We start from the raw sequence: 19,337 nt of genomic DNA, 5'->3' as shown, positions 1-19,337 counted from the left end.
CAGAGTGTGAATTGTGATTCCATCCTCTGTGTGAAGTGTTCACTGTGGGTGTTAAGCTCTGTCAAGTTTGTGCCTTGTCTCCAATTTTGTTCTTTATTTTCATGGACAGGGTTGCAAGGCATAGCTAGAGACAGAAGGGCTTGTGTTGGGGGCTCAGATGGTAGCATCTCTATTTGCATATAATGTTGTCCTGCTGGGCTCTTTTAACTCAGGCCTCAAGCATGCCCTTGATTAATCTACAGCCAAATTGAAAGAGGTCTATGGATCAGCACCTCCAAGTCTGAGGCCATGGTTATCTACTAGAAAAAGCTCTCCATTTAACAGTGAATCTTTGTCCCCACTTTTACCAGTTGTTACGAGCATTGGGTAATGGACAAAAGAATGAGATAACGGATACATCGTAACCAAAATAATTTTCTCATCACTATTCTACCACCCTTGTTGTTTAGCACTACCCCATTCCCCAACACAAACACACATACACAAATATAATCCTTGTCATTGTCTTTAATGAACATTTATCTCTTGCAACTGGTAACCAACAAACTACATAAACTACAATGATGTACACACTTGGAGCAGAACATAAAATATGGGGTAACATACTTCAGCATTTGTGTAGACACTCTCAAGTCCCAGTCGCTCACTCGCTAATAAGGTTTAGTCCTGTAGAAGTGGACGATTACAGTAGAAATATTGGTAAGATCACCTATTCCTGTATCAGCATTTGGGAGAAGCTTCTACTAGGTTCCTAATGCTAATTTTTCTTCTGATAACATATGGGATATACACAGGTCAAACTGATATACAAGAACAAGAATATAGGGTATAGAGGGAAAAGAGAGAGTGGTTGGTGGTGGGGTGACAGACTGGAAGACAACAGGCATAACAGACACGCATCTTTAAACACATCTCGAGAATCTCCAAAAACCCTCTATGTAGAGTGACCTGCTCAAAATCTGCATGAATGCGTGCACACGCACAAGGCTGGCAGACCGTGTGTTTAAAAGTGCTGGAGCAAACATGCAACATAACTCACTTACAGGTGATGGCAAGCAGTAGTTCCTGTTTTTTCTCCTATCCTGATTGGTTGATCAGGATGTTACCAGCGAAAGGGAACCATCCTCATTCATGAGCAATTAGTGATAAGTATGACACCTTAAATCCCAGGTCAGTTCCCAAAAACTAGCAGTTTCAGTCTATTTCCATGAGCTTAAAACTTAATGTGATATTTAATATAATGATGCAAGTATTTTTCCCCATACTGAGCCTCACATAATTTAACCTAAGTAGATGGCATTTTTATTAGCATTTACAAAGATGTTAGAGTATCTGGAGGTAGTCAGTACATGGATATGGCATGTGTATCAAATTGTACACATCAACACATTCACACTTGCAGCTTTATGTCAATAATATAGAGGCGTGCAAATAAGCACACGCATGAATCTGCATGATGGCGGTAGGTGTGAACAGCGGCTATTTTAAGGCTCAGCAAAAAGTCTACGGGGTAGAGTCTAGAAGATTCTCCAGTGGCTGCAGCGGTTTTGTGTTTCCGTGGTTCTGATTCACCAATGGCTTTAGTGCATGCTAGTTTTGTACATTTCTCTTATTCTCTTGCATGTACTAATGCTTTGGCAAATCATGCCCCAAAGTGTTTGCACGTAATATATGTGTCAAAATATATAATTTATGCTTTGTTCTTTTGTTTTTTCCTTTGAAACTATACAGGACAGACATGCAGAAGTGCTGTGAGATATACAAGACAGGACTACAAGAGAGAGGGCTGGAAACAGTAGGCTCTGACATGGAGAGGAACCACTGAGTAAATATACAGTATCAGACAGGAGAGAGCAAGGAAGTCTGGGAGTTGAGTTCTGCGAGTTCTGAGTAGGCGAAAGAAGCAAACAGCATGCAGAAAATCGAAATCTGCAGTGAAAGAAATGAGAAAATAAGGAATAAAAAAGAGCAGGTAACAGAAGAGAATGTATAGGTTAAAATTTAGGAACAAATATTTGTAAATGGGTTAGTAACAGACAATTAGAATTGTGTTAGGTGATGGTTAATTCTGTTGCCACTGTAAAAGTTACACTGAAAACCTGTCATTTATTGATTTCTTTAATGGATATTATTATTATAGACATATCTAATGACTATGGTAGTACATATAACTTTTAAACCTAACTGCACTTTTAAACATGTACACTTTAGGGTCATATACAACTACGTATTTCAGAAATATTATTTTCTTACTACTGAGCTCCCAGCGATACTGTAAGAACAATGACATATTCTTTTTTTCCACAAGGAATTTAAATGAAAAATGCTAAGCCAACATAGTAGTTAACAACAAATAGAAAAAAGAAAACAGAGAAAAATATTAAAATCATGTGTACACAGATGTATGTGTATTTTTCTACACGTTTACCTGTATAAGATGATTAACTGGCTGCAGTCTCTGGCTGCATGATGTAGTGTCTGGATGGATCATCCACCATACTGCCACAGTGTACATCACTCCTAAAGCAACACAATTTCAAACTGTTCTATCCACGACTGGCCATAAGACACAGATGTAATACTAAAATAATCTATAAAACAAGTAAACATCAATAAGTCAACCATAAACTACATGAGAAGTAAATGTTATTACCTGTTGTCATTAATGTCTGTGCTGTTTCCTACAAAAAATGAGAGAATATGTACAGCATTATATGCACGGCTGCGGAAATAATAAACAAATATAATAACAATACAATAACAAATTCACAAATTTTACACACACACACACACACACACACACACACACACACACACACACACACACACACACACACACACACACACACACACTTACCATTTTCAATATCCAATGGGTAGGAGCTCAGAATGTCTATGGATCTCACAGTGCTGTAGCCAACTCTGCAAAACACAAAATCAAAAAAGGAAGATTAAAGATAATATTTAAGCTGAGAGAAGAGAAGAGAAGAGAAGAGAAGAGAATATGTGAATAAAGAGAAGGAAGTATTCACGTGTTGGTCTTCTGGTGAAGGGGCTTCTCCTCTTTCTGGAAGAGAACGTTACTGAAGGATGTGATTGGCTCATTGGCTCGCACAGACACTGAAGTGGTGGGGGACGTGACGGCTGTGTAGTGACCAGGTCTCACTGGCTTTGCTGTAAGAAAACATCACACATACCACATAAAAATCAAATAAAAGTAATTAAAACAGATTCAGTATTACAACATTTAAAACTTGTGCGCACCACAGAGCCACCATATGACAAGCATAAAATATCATATTATTTAAATCATGTTAGCTACATCCTACATGCAAAATGACTTATTACTCTTTTAACAAAATGTGCAATTTTTTAAATATCAAATATAACACATACTTTAAAATTATTAAAATGGGTGTTAAATATGTAAAAGAACCATGTGCTAAATCAGTTTAGCCAATATGTGTGTATTTACAGGTGCATCTCAATAAATTAGAATATTATCAAAAAGTTAATGTATTTCAGTAGTTCAATTCAAAAAGTGAAACTCATAAATTATAGCATAAACTTTAAATTAATTACAAACTGAGTGATCTGTTTCCAGTGTATATTTCTTTTAATGTTGATGATTATGGCTTACATCCAAAAAAAAACCCCCAAAAGTCATATTTCAGAAAATTAGAATATTATATAAGACCAATAAAAAAAATATATATATATATATATATTTTTTTTTAATACAGATAAGTATGTACAGTATATGCACTCAGAATACACATGGTCGGGGCTCCTTCTGCATGAATTTCTGCATCAATGCGGTGTTGCATGGAGGCGAACAGCCTGTGGCACTGCTGAGGTGTTATGGAAGCCCAGGTTGCTTTGATAGTGTCAATGATGTCTGCATTGTTGGGTCTGGTGTCTCTCATCTTCTTGTCTCTTGACAATATTCCAAAGATTCTCTATGGGGTTTAGGTCAGCCCAGTTTGCTGGCCAATCAAGCACAGTGATACTGTGGTTATTAAACCAGGTATTGGTATTTTGGCAGTGTGGACAGGTGCCAAGTCCTGCTGGACAATGGCATTTTCTTGAGAATCCTTTCAAGGCTGAGGTTATCCCTGTTGCTTGTGCACCTTTTTATACCTCGCTTCTCCTTCCACTCAAATTTCCATTAGTGCTTGGATACAGCAGGAGGGTGTCAATGACTGCCTTTTGGACATCTGTTAAGTCAGCAGTCTTCCCCATGATTGTGCAGCCAACTGAACCAGACTAAGGCACCATTTTAAAGGCTTAGGAAACATTTGCATGTGTTTTGTGTTGATTATTCTAATTTTCTGAGATAATGACTTTTGTGGTTGGGCTGTAAATTACTGGAAATGTTGTGCTATGTAGTGTAGAGGCAAGAAATTACAACACTTGAGGATTCGTTGTATTTCAGTAATGTGCTGTGCTTGAAGTACCAATCTGAGCTGCATGTGGGCGACGCAGTGAATTGCGCAGGCGCATGGCATCCCGGATGCGCTCCACCTCCTGCTGGTATCGGCGACGGTCATTCATGGCGCCCTGCTTAGCATCCTTCAGTGCTGCCTCCAGCGCCCGAACACGCTCAGCCGTAGAGCGAAGACGTTTCTCCAGCTTCGGAAGCTCACAGCGAAGATCTGCATTATCACGTACCAGCTGACAAAAAGAGAAGAAAAGAAAAAGAACAGCATATCAGCAATGACAATATGGGAGCCATGTTCTCTTCTCTGAACAAGAAATATGGTTTCTTAATATGAGAAATACCATCTGCATGAAGAAACATGGAATCACTAATGACATCACACATCTGGCAGTGTTCCAGAGCTGCAGACCTATCATGACCGTCAGAAATTCACATACCCCTTATAATCGGGGGTGTTCAGACCATTCATAGTGGTGTGCTGGCAGCAGTTGTGACATGGGAGCATGAAATGCCATTAACTCCAGAGCAGTGCTCATGTATGCCGAGTCACGAATATTTGGCACAAACACTAGGTTAGGGCACAGTTTAACCTTCAGGATGTGCACATTAATGTGCAAGCAAGCAGGGGTCATGACAATGTGTTGCGCTCGCTGATAGGTGTGGGCAATATGGCCCTAAAATTACATAAAATATTTCTTGGTATTTTTGAAATAATTATATTTTTGGCAACATAACAAAAGACTGAACATATTTTATTAATTTCAAGAACATACTGTTGCAACAACACTCATTTCAAGTTTTGTTTAGTATAAATGTTAAGTGTTAAACATTCCATAGAAACAACATCTGTAAACATTGTTATTTTGTAAACAACACTAACTTTCCAAGATTCTGATTTTGTATAAAATAAATAATGTAACAAATAAACATACTACAAAACTAAAGTTCAGAAAATTTGAATTTATTTATAAACATATTAACAGTAAATGTAAACAATGATACAAAAAATACCCTTAAACCCTCACAGTAAATTACAAAACAAATATATAATTGATGCTATGCTGAGTATGGGCAGTCTCTCTGCTTGGGTTAGAGCTCACAGTGGCTGTTGAGCTCTCCATGCAGCATTTTTTATTTTTGCTCACAGTTGTGTTTCCCTATTTGTTGCATTTGATTCTAATCTTACATATTACTGTGAGGAGCTAGTGATGCAGTGGGTGCTTTGGGTATTCATGGTCTGGGCTCAGTGAGTAACCTTAGTTGTTAAGGGTAGTTGGTTGCAGATTGGATCATAAACGGCCACAGCAACCTTAGTGGGTAGGTGTAGGATACTACTATACCTAAATGTTGCTAGATGTAGCTGGTTGCTAACTGGATCATAAACAACCACAGGGACCTTAGTCGTTAGATGTAGGAACAATAAAAGGTGATAAAAGGATTTTTTGTGGCTGCAGTTAGGAAGAATGTGGGGTCGGCCATATGTAAAGCTCTAATAGATTGGCATAGAATATTTTACATGTTATCTTGTGTATGATTATAGCACTGTAGTCTACTGTACATCTGCTATTTTGTAATCAAATCAGCTCCACACTACTGAAGTTGCACCTCTTTTTGGAACAAACTCAGCCAGTATTGTCATGACCATGACTTTTTAATTATTTAATAAAAATGTATTGATATTATTGAGAAAGATATTATATGGCACAGCCCTAGTTGTTGACACATAATCAGGTTTGTTTTATACATAAAATATCTTTATCTCCACCCTATCCAATGGCTCAAATGGCAGCTATGAGAGTGTGTTCATAAGCACAGAGAAGTTCCATGATGAAATCAAAAGCTGGACCAGCTGGAGCCTGAGCAAGCTTTTAAAAAAGCAAAGCACATCAGAAATATAGCAATGAAATATCCTTTGTGCTTGCGCCACAGCTCAATACGTGCCATTTGCTGTCATGTAGAATGTGCGTGGATGGCACATTCAGTTTTTGGGATTATACCCTATTGCAGATATATAATTATAACCTGTAATAGGGAGAATAGAGCCTCTGTTGTTGCTATTCTGGGCTCAGCACTACAGAAACTGTACTCTGTAACTTCTGGAGGAGGGTAGAAAACTACTGCCCCTTCCCTACCGCTCTCCCCTTGATTTCAGGACAGTAGTGTAAAAGTGAATTACATTCTGCAACTGTAGGAGGAGCCCAGGAGCAAAGTCACCTAATCTCACAAAGTACTGCTTAAAAAGATAATTAAAAATCAAATAAAATAGTATAGTCATCAGAACTAGTTGCCCTGCAAGGAAAACCTGAAGAGAAAACGGTAACAAAAGATTTTTCCCTCACAGGATCGCCAACAAAAAAGGCTATGAGTATGGATCAGCTCCAGCCAAGAGGCCACAAATATGAACCATCACCTGTTACACTGAAAGAACTGCAATAAAAGGTGATAATGTCCAGTATTTTTTTAAGTCTTCAATTCAACAATTCAAATGAGATCAATTTACCATGTTCAATCTCTTTGCACTGTAGTTCATCTTTAAATATGCAACCATTCCTTCCCCTTTCTTACCAGTTTGACACATTTTCATATGAACTGAATTTTTCTGGTGCTGTCTCATTGAGAACAGCTGCACTGCTACCTTCTGTTAACCACATCCCAGAAATAACCAGAAAGTCTAAGTGGTATGAGATATCTAGATAGCTAGAAATTATTTGTTGACTAGATATACGATGTTAAGTAGAGCAACATTATAAAGATAGTAGGGGCAGTCTGCGTCATGCTGAGTGCTCTTCATTCTTTCAATTTCTTAACACAGAAATAGAGAATTGGGCCCAAAAGGCAGAACAGGCTCTAAATTGGCAGTTTCTGAAGTCCAGAGCTCATATCTCTGAAAGACTGGCATGGTGTGAGACAGCTATTATTTTAGCCAGCTATTATTTTTATCCCTTGGCTGGCAACTAAACAGTTCTTTGGCACAATTAATATTTTCTCCTGAAAACAAACCTCGGGTATTTTTTGTATTTTCTGATGCCTACACCAGTGGTTCTCAAACTTTTTGACCAAGTACCACCCACTATCAAATCGAATTATCCAAGTACCACCCATGAATCTTACCACAGAAACACATACATCCGCATACCACATACATACATCCGGAATAATTCTAAAATAATTACTAACAATTACTGACAGAAAAAAACAGACCTAAAATGAGTGTTTTTAAAACAATGATACATTAATGAGAACATTATTTTTATGATCAATGTTATTAATAGTTTTGAAATAAATAAAAACAAGAAAAGTGGTCATTATTAAGTTCCCTTTAAGCACATGTGAGTATGGAGCAGGTGCTCACAGTGACTTGTGGCGCTTGTTTAAGTAGGTCAAGAAGGTGCAGCTACTTTCTGAATTGTTTACTAAGAGCATGGAAATCAAGAATGGGATAAGGTCCTAAATATCTTCTTTAATGATGAAAAAATGAAAAAACAGAAACAGAAGCCATTTTAGCTTCCTGTTGCTGGAACACTCCAAATCATTCCTTTGCTTAGCACAAAGTCTCTCTCCCTCCAGCACTCAAGCTGATTCTCCCTCTGCCACAGACACCATGATGCCCTTGAATGGGGGATGGTGAAAGTCAAACGGAAGTCTGTAACCTCTGATGATGGTTGTCAGTATGCAAGGATGCACTGCGCATGTGCACTGTGCAGGGCACAGTCCTGAGCTCAAGCACCTAGAGAGGGGCTTCACTCAGGCCAAGCATTCACAGACTCAGATTTAGATGTGGTTTGGAACACATTTTTTACCTTGGCTGGTAGCCTTGTAGCGCAACATGCTAAAACCTTTATTTTTAAATTGATGTAAACAGCTTTTTTTAAATTTGAGGTACTTTTCCCTTATCCTACTCTCTTGAATCGCTAGTATGAAAGGCTGAGAGAGGAAAACTGGCTCTTGATCAAAGCTTATAAAAAGGGCTTTTTTTACCATGGTCATGCCATGGTGAAAACGGTGTTATTATGACACACAGGCTCATTCTTCCTATAGAACAGTTCCCAAAGTAGGGGTTGTCTCCCTGTGGGGGTGTGGTGCTATTGCAGGGGGGGGGGGTACTTAAATGTCACTTGTTATAATTCAGCTGTAAATGTGATTTGTCACTTCACATTGTTTTGTTCAGTTACAGTTTTTTATGAATTACAATATTTAAAATAAATTCCAGTAGAGTTTGTAAGCAAAGGATTCCTGTGTTTGAGTGGGGGATTTATTTAATCTCCTCATTAAATAAAGGAGGCATAGCAGAAAAATTTGGAAAAGACTGCTATAGAAGAAAAAGACATGCTTTTACTGAGTGGAGCCACAGCATGGAGCAATTTTTTTTGTTTGTTAAAGTGGATGGAAGAGCTTTGGCTTAGGGAACCCATAGGATCAGAAAAAGCTTTTAAAGTGCACAGCTTCATTCTTTTTTATAGGAGGAGGGGATGTGCTTTGACAGAGGGGAGTAAGTCCAGGAACCTTAAGGCACTGGCTGTGCACCTTAAGTTTTGGGGCATTCCCTATAGGTCCTTTCTATTTGGGGCAGAGGGGTTAGCCGTGTTTGAGAACCAAAACCATGGACCAGCAGAGAAGGCCTTATAAATTTGAGAAATCACAAGGCTGTAGGTTTAAAACTAAAATCTAGTGTGTAAGCTTCCTTTCCAAGGCTAGCTCACCATAGCTTGTAAGCTAGTGTAACCTAGTGGGAAAAAATGTTAGCCTTACCGTATTAGCTGAGTAGGGGTCAGGTCACTGTTACTTGTAAACTAATAGGGCGCTCCCAAATCACAAATGGCACACTGCCAGACATTGTGCAATGGATACTTACATGGTTAAGCACATAGAGTCCATTTGGCATAGTGTGATACTAGATGAATTATTAATGAATACCAAATATTTGCATTTAATGCAATCAAAAATAATCACTGTCATATTAAAACAGCTTAACATTTTTCCAGTTTCAAATACCAGCAATGAATATTCATGGTATATGAATCAAAAGAATTCAGTTTGATATAAAATCTCATAATATTATAGTAATCATTTAAGATCAGATTTTCAAATCAACTCCATGCTGTTTACATAATTTCCCTGTTCTGTTGTTGCATTTATTTTGATGTCTAAATAGTATCTAACAAAGCCAAAAAATAAATTAATAAATTATGTTCTGTTTGTATTACAAACATAAAAAATGTAAAAGAAAACGAATCAAGCATCATCTTTCTATTTATAGTCTAATCACACCAATAAATAGTTCAACTAATTACATATTATAATACATATTAGTTGCTTACCTGGACATTCTTTAAGTGTATTCAACAATAAAGGGATCCTTGTGTATATTTATATCGTGAAACATCAACAGAAAGCACTCATTCAAATGCCAGTCTACTCAATTTTATTATAATCAGTGAAGAGATGTGTTGTATTTCCTTTGACATAAGATTTAAATGCATAAACGAGGGCATAACCTAGTTCTCAGATTAGTTTGCCAATAAAATGTGTAAAGCTAAAAAACAGTTCTATATTTTATACATATAAATATTCTTTTAAAATTCTCTCTCACCTGTTTGTGAACCTTTGTAAGCTGGTCCAGGTTGTTCTCAAGAAAGGAAATCTTCTGTTTCTGGGTGTTAGACCCCCCACTATCATCAGGTCCAATTTCTGAACTCTGGATAGAAGTAAACAGAGTTAATCAGCCATATTATTGGAGGGTACTGTATTTTTAAGCTCTATACATTTAAAAAGGGAAATGCTGATAATACACTTTAAAAACATCTTGCACTTAAAATCATTAATCATTCACAGACATGCATTTGTGGCAGTTTAGTGTCTTTCTCACTTTTTTAACTCGAGTCGTGAGGTCTTGAACGAACAGCTTGCGCAGGTTGTGGAGGGTCTGGAGTTCGCGGGCCTATTAGCAAGTAGGCAGGCAGAAGAAAAATATACACAGAGAGAAATACTTCCTTACACACCCTGGGGAAATCTCAATTCACATAGAAAGTAAAAACACAAAATGAGCATTGGGCTGTTTTGTGTTCCATGACCATTAAAGCTAATGCTAGTCAACATCTTTTTTGCTTTTCTCATCATCAATAGTAATTTGGCCTACATTTATTTGCTTACAGTGAAACCCTTTAGAGATCAATGATATTTCTACAGATTTTATTTTTAATTTCAGTATTATAAAATTAAATTTGTAAATTAAATTATTCAGTTAAAAAACTTAATTCTAAAGAAAATTACAGATCCATTCACAGCACTGGTGGCCTGAAGAATTCGCATCTGAAGTAGTCCATGAAATTTAACAAATATATTCTCTAATGCCTCAGACACTAATGCTAATATCCAGAGAATGTTTTGACCTAAAGAGTTTTTTTTAAATGTATTTATCATAAGGAGGTCATGGATGTTCTGGCATTCAATAGTATATATAAAAATATTATTTTCAGATTTATGTTTGTTTTGTCACTCCCTTGTCCTCTCGTGTCTGTTTTCTCCGCCATGTGCTCACTTAGCACATAGCTCTGTTTGTTATTGTCCATGTCTCTGCCCTTGTCCCGCCTTTGTTCCTCCTCCTTGTCATTGTTATTTGTTATCCTGCCCCTTCATTATCTGTTCCAGGTGTCCGGTGTCTGTGTCAGGTATTTAAGTCCTCATGTGTCACTTCCTGGTTGTTGGTCATTTTTTTCCCGTGTCATGTTTCCAAGTCTAGTCTGTCTTTACTATTATTCGTTTCCTTTGTCATGTTACTCAGTCTAGTTTGTCTGTCTCCGTAGTTTTCCGTTGTTGTTATGGAGTCTCTATCTCCGTCGTTTCCTCAGTTGTGATGTTGTTCTCCACCGTTGTTTGTCTTTGCTTTTGTTATATTTTGTCTAAATAAACTTCTGTGTTATTAGCGTGTGCGTCGGCCTCCGTCAGTCCCCGCAATCCTGACGGTTTTATTATAATTATCACTGCATATACAAACACACATGTATGTTCCTCATAGTCTGTAAAGAGGTCAAATGTGTGTTATTTCATTTTAAAAATCTGGTTCCATGGTTCCTACCACCAGCATTATTCAATATCTATAAAGAATGCCAATATCACAGTTTAACATAAAACCTCAGAAAACCCGATTAAGCCGACTTTAAGCTGGCATAAGCTTTTGAAAATGCCTCACCTTAAAAAGCATCAATTATAGCTGTTGTAACAGGTTTATGACTTTTCTGAAAGGTAAACTTAGACAAACTAATTGTGAGCCTGATCATATTACAAAACTAATTCATTTGTTCACTATTCATTTTTGTTAATAAGATATCACTTGTAGCTTATATGATCAAAGCTGAAAATCAATAGTTATATGCCAGTTTGTCAAAAAGAGAAAAAGAGAGTACGTAAAAAGAAAGAACCAAAGGGACTTACGACAGTCTCCTCCAGGCCCTTGAGATCTTGCTTTGACTGCTCATGCCTCTCCTGCTGGAATCTGCAAGAACGAAAACAGACTAGCTCACTATAAAGGCACAAGAACAAGCTCACTATAAAGACACTAAACTCAAGTTCATAATCTTGTGGGAAAGTTAAAGTTGTAATAAACCTTCAAAAAATCTTTATTAAGTATAAGTTAGAACATACGACAGTTGTTCCAGACGAGCGCTCTTGGTGTCCTCCTGCATCTTTAGGTTGCTGAAGTCAGATCGTACATGGGCCAGCTCCAGCTCCAGAGCTTGGTTCTTACTGTAGAGAGAAGTTCCAATTTTGAAATTAAAATAGAATAAACAAAAAGTAAATGTACCATTAAATAACACATAATTTGGTCTACGGCATTTCATTTGCCTTTCTAGATTAAACAGAAAGAAAAAAAAAAAGATGGGGCAGTAGGTGCATGCTTAAATGCCAGCCACGATGAACCAATGGCCGGTTATTGAGGGGATAGATGTCTATTCTGTTGACTAATATGGATGTCTTTCCCTCATTAAGCTATTAGAGACCAGAGAGAGCAGGTTTGCCAAATACTGAGCCATACCACAACACATGTCAGAATGTAACAGACTAGAACTGAAGTGTAAAGACTTTAGTTATATATTTGAGTTAAAAACTTAGTTGTCTTGGTAATAAAGCAAACTTCTGTGTCTCCCACGTCTGCCTCCAAAACATTCACTTCCTCACACACAATCACAATTCTACACCTTCTAAACATAGTCGATCAGCCAAAACATGTCTATTTTGAAGTTACACAAAGGAGCTGCAATGCTACTTTTTCTGGCAAGTCATAAGAAACCAAATCATTGTCAAAAAACAGAACAGCTAAAGCAAACACACCTCAAAAAACTCCAAATTGTAATTAGTAGATTAGCAAAAATAATACAATGCATCACATAAAAGCAACAGCAGTCATCTTTGTTTAGACTTTAGAGATAAGCGAAAAAACAAACATGTCTCAGACAATTATCATATGGGATAAAATTATGTAAACATAATTTTTAACTGAACTGCTGCTTTAAGTTAAAGTGACTGGTAACTAACTCAGTGAGCTCATCAATGAGGCGCTGTTTCTCGTTGATTTCATCCCGCAGGCGGCTGAGCTGGGTCTGGCGAGGCTCGGGATTAGTTGAAGAACGACGTACAGACTTCTGGTGAAAAATACAAATAAATTGAAAAATTTCAGTACTCAGCAGCAGCACATTTTCAAGTTGGCATTTAATGACTAAAGCTACGTTCACACAGCAGGTAAAAGTGTCCCAATCTGATTTCATGGTCAAATCTGATTTTGTTGTTTTGCTGTTCACTGTCTATATAATGTGACCTATATGTGACACCAATCTCACACTCAAAAAAAAAATTGTTTTCTCAAGCACTTTTGTTTTTATATAGAATGAAACAGGACTGGTGTTTTACTGCAGCACTGTATCACAACTCAACCCTTTTCATTTATTCATTCATTCATTCATTGACTGTAACCGCTTATCCAGTTCAGGGTCGCGGTGGGTCCAGAGCCTACCCGGAATCACTGGGTGCAAGGCAGGAACACAAACTGGAGGGGGCGCCAGTCCTTCACAGAGCGACACACACTAACACACTCACACCTAGGGACACTTTTGAGTCACCAATGCACCTACCAACGTGTGTTTTTGGACTGTGGGAGGAAACCAGAGCACCCGGAGTAAACGTGGAGACTACACCAAACTCCTCACAGACAGTCACCCGGAGCGGGGCTCAAACTCACAACACCAGGACCCTGGACCTGTACGACAGCGACACTGCCTGTTGCACCTCTGACCCTTTTATTTGTTCCATAATAGTGTGAAAACCAGGGTACAAGTTAAAGGCTTAAAAGTATGATTTTGCCATGTTACTCACAAAAATGCAGTCTCCAAAGAAGACACGAGTGACATAATTGTAATATTAATATAAACATTAAAAGATTAATATTTTCCTGATCCACATTTAAGCAGCTTCATACTGACAGGAACAATATAAAATTGGAAAAGAACTAATAAGAAAGAAGTTCTTTGTGTTTGCTTTATAAAAAACACTTACTTCAAATACAAATACCGTATTTTCCGCACTATAAGGCGCACCTAAAAAACTCAAATTATCTCAAAAGCCGACAGTGCGCCTTATAATCCGGTGCGCCTTATATATGGACCAATATTGAGCCAGGTCTCGCAACTACGGTAACCAGCCGCCTACTTCATTTTCTTCCGCGCGCGGTGCATGCTGGATATATACCGGTATATATATTTCATTTCCATTTGTTTTTTATGTAAAGACCCCAAAATGGCTCCTATTAAGAGACACGCATATGACGCAGAGTTTAAACTCAAGGCGATCAGTCACGCAGAAGAACATGGGAATAGAGGAATAACTTAGTAAAGTGAGCTTTACGTGTTTATTTTGTGTGTTGTGTGATTTTAACGTTTGAGCAACGTTGAGTTATTGATATATTGTTATCGCTTTGCACTATTTCGAGTGTTACTATATTGTGATTATTATTAATATTGAATCGAGGAAAAGCCCCCCCCCCCTAAATGTGGGGTATATTAACATTGCACTACATGTTTTACCTTAAACTACGCTGGGTTGTAATCTATTAATAAAGTTGAACTGACCTATCTGACTGTTTTGTTGACATTCCCTTTAGCGCAGCTCCATCTAATTGATGCATAACGTAACCCCCAGCCTCTACTGTATGCGCCTTATAATCCGGTGCGCCTTATATATGGACAAAATTTTAAAATAGGTCATTCAATGAAGGTGCGCCTTATAATCCAGTGCGCCTTATAGTGCGGAAAATACGGTAGTGTTTTTTTCATTTTCCTCATAAATGAGTGACAGAAACCTAGAATAAGATATTTCACGCGTTTTTTGTTTCCTAATACCTTTTACAAAACAAAAATGTTTTGACCAGACCATGTCCATCTTCTAAACACCTCAAAAGAATGCTTTGGTAAAAGTCACATGAATTCTGATCTGGCTGTCGCATTGCCACAGATAGGATATAGATCGTATTTCGATACCACATACGAAAGTGAATCTGATTTTAGAAAGTCAGATTCATTGTGATTTTTGCTGTTTACACAATGGGCAATGGACCATGTGAATGTATGGAAGTTAAACTGGTCAAATGTTAAGGCAAATGATAAAGAGGGCCATAATCTTTGCATTTTTAAAGGCCAAAACATGAAATGACATAATAACAGGCACCAGGCCACGGGAAATGTCAACCCCTGGGTAAAGGTATATTTGCCATTTAAAACCTCAAAACAGAGATGTCTTCATTTCAGAAAAAAGCACATAAGACACTTACCTTGCCATCAGTCTCCTCTGTCTCTGCCCTTTCTCCTCCATCCTGCTGTTCTGCTGTGCTGCCTGTTAAGAGAAACAGTTAAAGCATATTAAATGATGTGTGCATACGTGTACAGTCACAGTGACTTAAAGAGACCTCAATCTGGATCATCTTGAAGATCCATCCATCCATTATCTGTAACCGCTTATCCAATTTAGGGTCGCGGACGGTCCAGAGCCTACCTGGAATCATCGGGCGCAAGGCGGGAATACACCCTGGAGGGGACGCCAGTCCTTCACATGGCAACACAGACACACACACATTCACTCACACACTCACACCTACGAGTCACCAATCCACCGTGTGTTTTTGGACTGTGGGAGGAAACCGGAGCACCCGGAGGAAACCCACGCGGACACGGGGAGAACACACAAACTCCTCACAGACAGTCACCCGGAGCGGGAATCGAACCCACAACCTCCAGGCCCCTGGAGCTGTGTGACACTACCTGCTGCGCCACCGTGCCGCCCCCATCTTGAAGATAAACTATTAAAATTAAGAAGTGAAATCATTCCTGATTAATCTGACAGGCTGAGAGTTTTGGTCTGTAGAAACTGCTGAGACAAGATCACTGCTGTCAGTAAGGCTGTTGTGGGGGGTGTTTGTTGTTCAGAAAATCTGCATCCAACGCATGTTTTAAAATCCAGAGTCTGTGCTGCAGCTCCCCTGATCCTGATACATTCATTCATTCATTCATTCATTCATTTATTATCTGTAACCGCTTATCCAGTTCAGGGTCGCGGTGGGTCCGGAATACACCCTGGAGGGGGCGACAGATACATTCTTTTCAGATATTTAAAGGGGACATATTATATACCCCATTTTCCATATGTATTTTAACTTGATCAAAAAACTATAAGAATCAAACAACACAGCATTGTTTTCACCATACCTAAACAGAACTGTTCAGAATGACCGGTTTATGTGCCTGTTCCTTTAAATGAGAATGAGTCACAGCTTAGTGTGATACACAGGAACGGCAAGCAAGGAGGAAAATATCTGTATTTTAGCCGTTTTCTACTGGTTCTCATTCCTCCCCATTCTCATTTACACCATATTTAATCAGTACAATTATTTGTTGTGTTTGTTTTGCTCCATTTAACCTCATCTTTTGGGTCTCATGTAAAAGCAGATTCAGCACTGTGATTAAAGGTTCTCGGACAAGGGTGTGGGACAATTCTAAATGGTCTGCACCTAAGATAAGCACAAATCCAGCATTACTCAATTAAGCCCATATATTCTGCACATTTGAAGTACACAAAAAAAAACTGACTGGGTTGTATTATATCAAAGTTTGTGAGTCAGGCATGTGTGTGTTGTTGAATGTCTTACTTGGATTCTGCAACAGGGACAGCTCCTCACTCAAAGCGTCATAGCTATCCTCCAGCTGTCTCTTCTTCTGCTCTACATTCTGCATGTACTCAGTAAGAGACCGGATCTTTGCTTCATGCTAAACACACACACGCACAGGTTATTAAAAATATGCAGCTAATATCAACAATATCTCAATATGCAGCTAACATTGGTAGTAAACTTTAATAATTTGAATAAATTACTTTAATATGTGTTTTTTTAAGAAAGATTTGCACCTTTTATATACTACGATCAGCACTCTTTTAGCATTTTCATTTATTCATCAGAGATTTGTCTAAGATTTGACACCTACCTTAGATTTTTAAGAATTCTAGATTTTAATTTAATTATTATAGATTTCATTTAATTACCTCCTGAGGCAAAAAATGTTCCTGAAATCTGTGGTTTATTTGTCTTTTCACAACAAAATGCATGGCCTTAACACATGGCCGATACACAATGACCTTTAAAGCTATACTTTGTGTTTGCTGGTGTACTTTTAATCTGTGTTTATTGGATATGTGAGAGATGCTGAGAGGTTTTACAGCACAGTCCCCTTCCAAAGTTTACATAGTGCAGTTTCTGCAGTATTGAACCCAGAGTAGAAAGGACAGAGGCTCTAATCTCCCTATTATAGGAGAGTGAAGCATGACAATAATTTTGAAGCTGTAATTTTATGGTTTAAATACTATATAGTGTAGCATTTTAAGACAAGAAAACTTGATAGTTTAAGTATATTTATGTATTTAAATAGAAATAGAAAAGTTCACTAACTTGCAAATATAACTGCATCATGGCACAGCACAGCATGCAGATTGTTGTAGTATCATTGTAGTAAAAAATTAGTTTTTCAATAGTGCACAATCACAGTCACGTCTTACCCGTAATGAATAAATAAACTGGTCACACTAACTGTTTATCAGACTGATTTGGTAATGATGAGAACTCACATACACACACAAACACAGACATACACACCTGAGAAATAAGCAGCTGGCAGGAGGAGAGTTCTCGGCTGGTCTCCTCCATCTTGCGATGGCACTCCAGCTGCATGTTCTCCAGCTGCCTGCACCGCTTTACCATCGACTTTACCTCCGACTTAATCTTGCTGATGTAAAGCCTGGCCACAGTGAATTCCTCCTCTATAGCTCCACTGATCTCCACAGGCTGAAGAATCAGCGAGAGGTGAGGAGTTCATTTAATGTATTCTTTTTGAACTAGCTGGAACGCATTATTTTAATAGACAACAGAGCATTTTTAGGTTACTCTAGATTAGAGCATCTGTATTTTGCATACAGGGAAATAGAAATAATGGCACATTAGTAAAGCACAGTTACCACCCTTTCATGCCCAAATTACAGCAAGGCCAATCAAATATGCTTATTACCATTGTCAAAACAAGAGCAAAAATATAAATAAATATAAACTTCATCCCCAAATCTCTACTCCACAAAAAAAAAACAATATACTAACTTGTAATTATTTATATCATTTTCATAAAAGGGCAAAAAAGGGCTCTGTTTCTTTCTTTACCAGTTTGATTTCTCCATTTCCCACGATGGTGCTGAACTCGCTCAGGTCACGCATGAGTCCATTCAGCACATCTGCGATGCGCTTCCTCTGCTGAGAGCTCACCTCCTGCATCTGAGCCAACTCAGCCTCCAACTCCATTAGACTGGCCTAAATGAAGAATATAGAACTGAGCACGAGGTATAAATGAGGCCACTGGCAATGTCAAAATATATATGATATAATATTGACCTTAAAAGCTCCATCTCATTTAGTTTTACAACATCAATACTATCTCTGCTATAAACATAGTTTCCAGTAAAATGTATATGCCACTGTGTACTTACTGAGCTTCCTGAGAATACTTGAAATCCAATATATGTTAAATATTTATTAGGTCATTGTAAACTGATTTTAGCCATTTATATCACTATTCAGGTCCACATATGATACATAATTCATTACGGTGTTTTGAGGTTATAATGTACATCAAAAAACATAAAAAAAATTCTTAAGACTGTTGTCTCCTTATCTCTCTCTCTCTCTCTCTCTCTCTCTCTGTCTATGTGTGTGTGTGTGTGTGTTCATTTTTTGTATGGCTCCACACCATTTTGTGGCTGAGCTGCTCAGCAAGCTGTTTATTGTGCAGGCTCTTCTCTTCCACCTCCTGACTCTTCTGGTCATAGTTGACAGCCAGTTCCTCCAGGGCCTGCAATACCTCCCTGACCTCAGCCTTCGCACTCTCACTCTCTGACTGCAGCCGACCGAGCTCCGTCTGCACCTTATCACTATCCCCACGGGTAGAGGCCAGCAGCTAACAATCACACACACACACACACACACACACACACACACACACACACATTTGTGGTTGGTTTGAATCAAGATTTTCAAAAACGAACTTAATTTCCTTTGAACCAGTCAATACAGATCCATATATATATATATATATATATATATATATATATATATATATATATGATGTTTTTTAGTTATTTAATCACATGAATGTTACTTTACATAGGTATTATTCTAAAACCTTACCTCATCTTGAGCCAACATTTGCTGCTTGAGTTTCTCAACCAACTGGCACTGCAGATTGATCTCATCATCCTAAACCCACACACACACACACACACACACATTGGCTTTCCAGAACAGATTGATTATACTGTGTCC

General features: G+C 38.1%; 1 protein-coding gene across 1 annotated transcript in view; it reads right to left on the bottom strand.

Annotated features, from left to right (window-relative positions):
- Positions 1-498: 498 nt before the first annotated feature.
- The window catches only part of kif5aa (kinesin family member 5A, a), a 30,046-nt gene continuing 11,207 nt past the window's right edge, over positions 499-19,337 (bottom strand). Inside the window, exons 14-30 of the mRNA XM_066644057.1 lie at positions 19,203-19,271; positions 18,766-18,972; positions 18,183-18,329; positions 17,628-17,816; positions 16,629-16,746; positions 15,258-15,319; positions 12,974-13,080; positions 12,083-12,184; positions 11,873-11,933; positions 10,308-10,379; positions 10,032-10,136; positions 4,458-4,674; positions 3,033-3,174; positions 2,858-2,922; positions 2,654-2,681; positions 2,429-2,520; positions 499-1,929 (exon numbers count right to left, since the gene is read on the bottom strand). Coding sequence (XP_066500154.1) covers positions 2,442-2,520; positions 2,654-2,681; positions 2,858-2,922; positions 3,033-3,174; positions 4,458-4,674; positions 10,032-10,136; positions 10,308-10,379; positions 11,873-11,933; positions 12,083-12,184; positions 12,974-13,080; positions 15,258-15,319; positions 16,629-16,746; positions 17,628-17,816; positions 18,183-18,329; positions 18,766-18,972; positions 19,203-19,271 — 1,770 coding nt within the window. The 3' untranslated portion in view covers positions 499-1,929; positions 2,429-2,441. The remainder of the gene's footprint in view (positions 1,930-2,428; positions 2,521-2,653; positions 2,682-2,857; positions 2,923-3,032; positions 3,175-4,457; positions 4,675-10,031; positions 10,137-10,307; positions 10,380-11,872; positions 11,934-12,082; positions 12,185-12,973; positions 13,081-15,257; positions 15,320-16,628; positions 16,747-17,627; positions 17,817-18,182; positions 18,330-18,765; positions 18,973-19,202; positions 19,272-19,337) is intronic.

This window comes from Hoplias malabaricus, chromosome 14, assembly GCF_029633855.1.
Source record: "Hoplias malabaricus isolate fHopMal1 chromosome 14, fHopMal1.hap1, whole genome shotgun sequence".
Classification (NCBI taxonomy): domain Eukaryota; kingdom Metazoa; phylum Chordata; class Actinopteri; order Characiformes; family Erythrinidae; genus Hoplias; species Hoplias malabaricus.
This window is presented reverse-complemented; position numbering and strand designations above follow the sequence as displayed.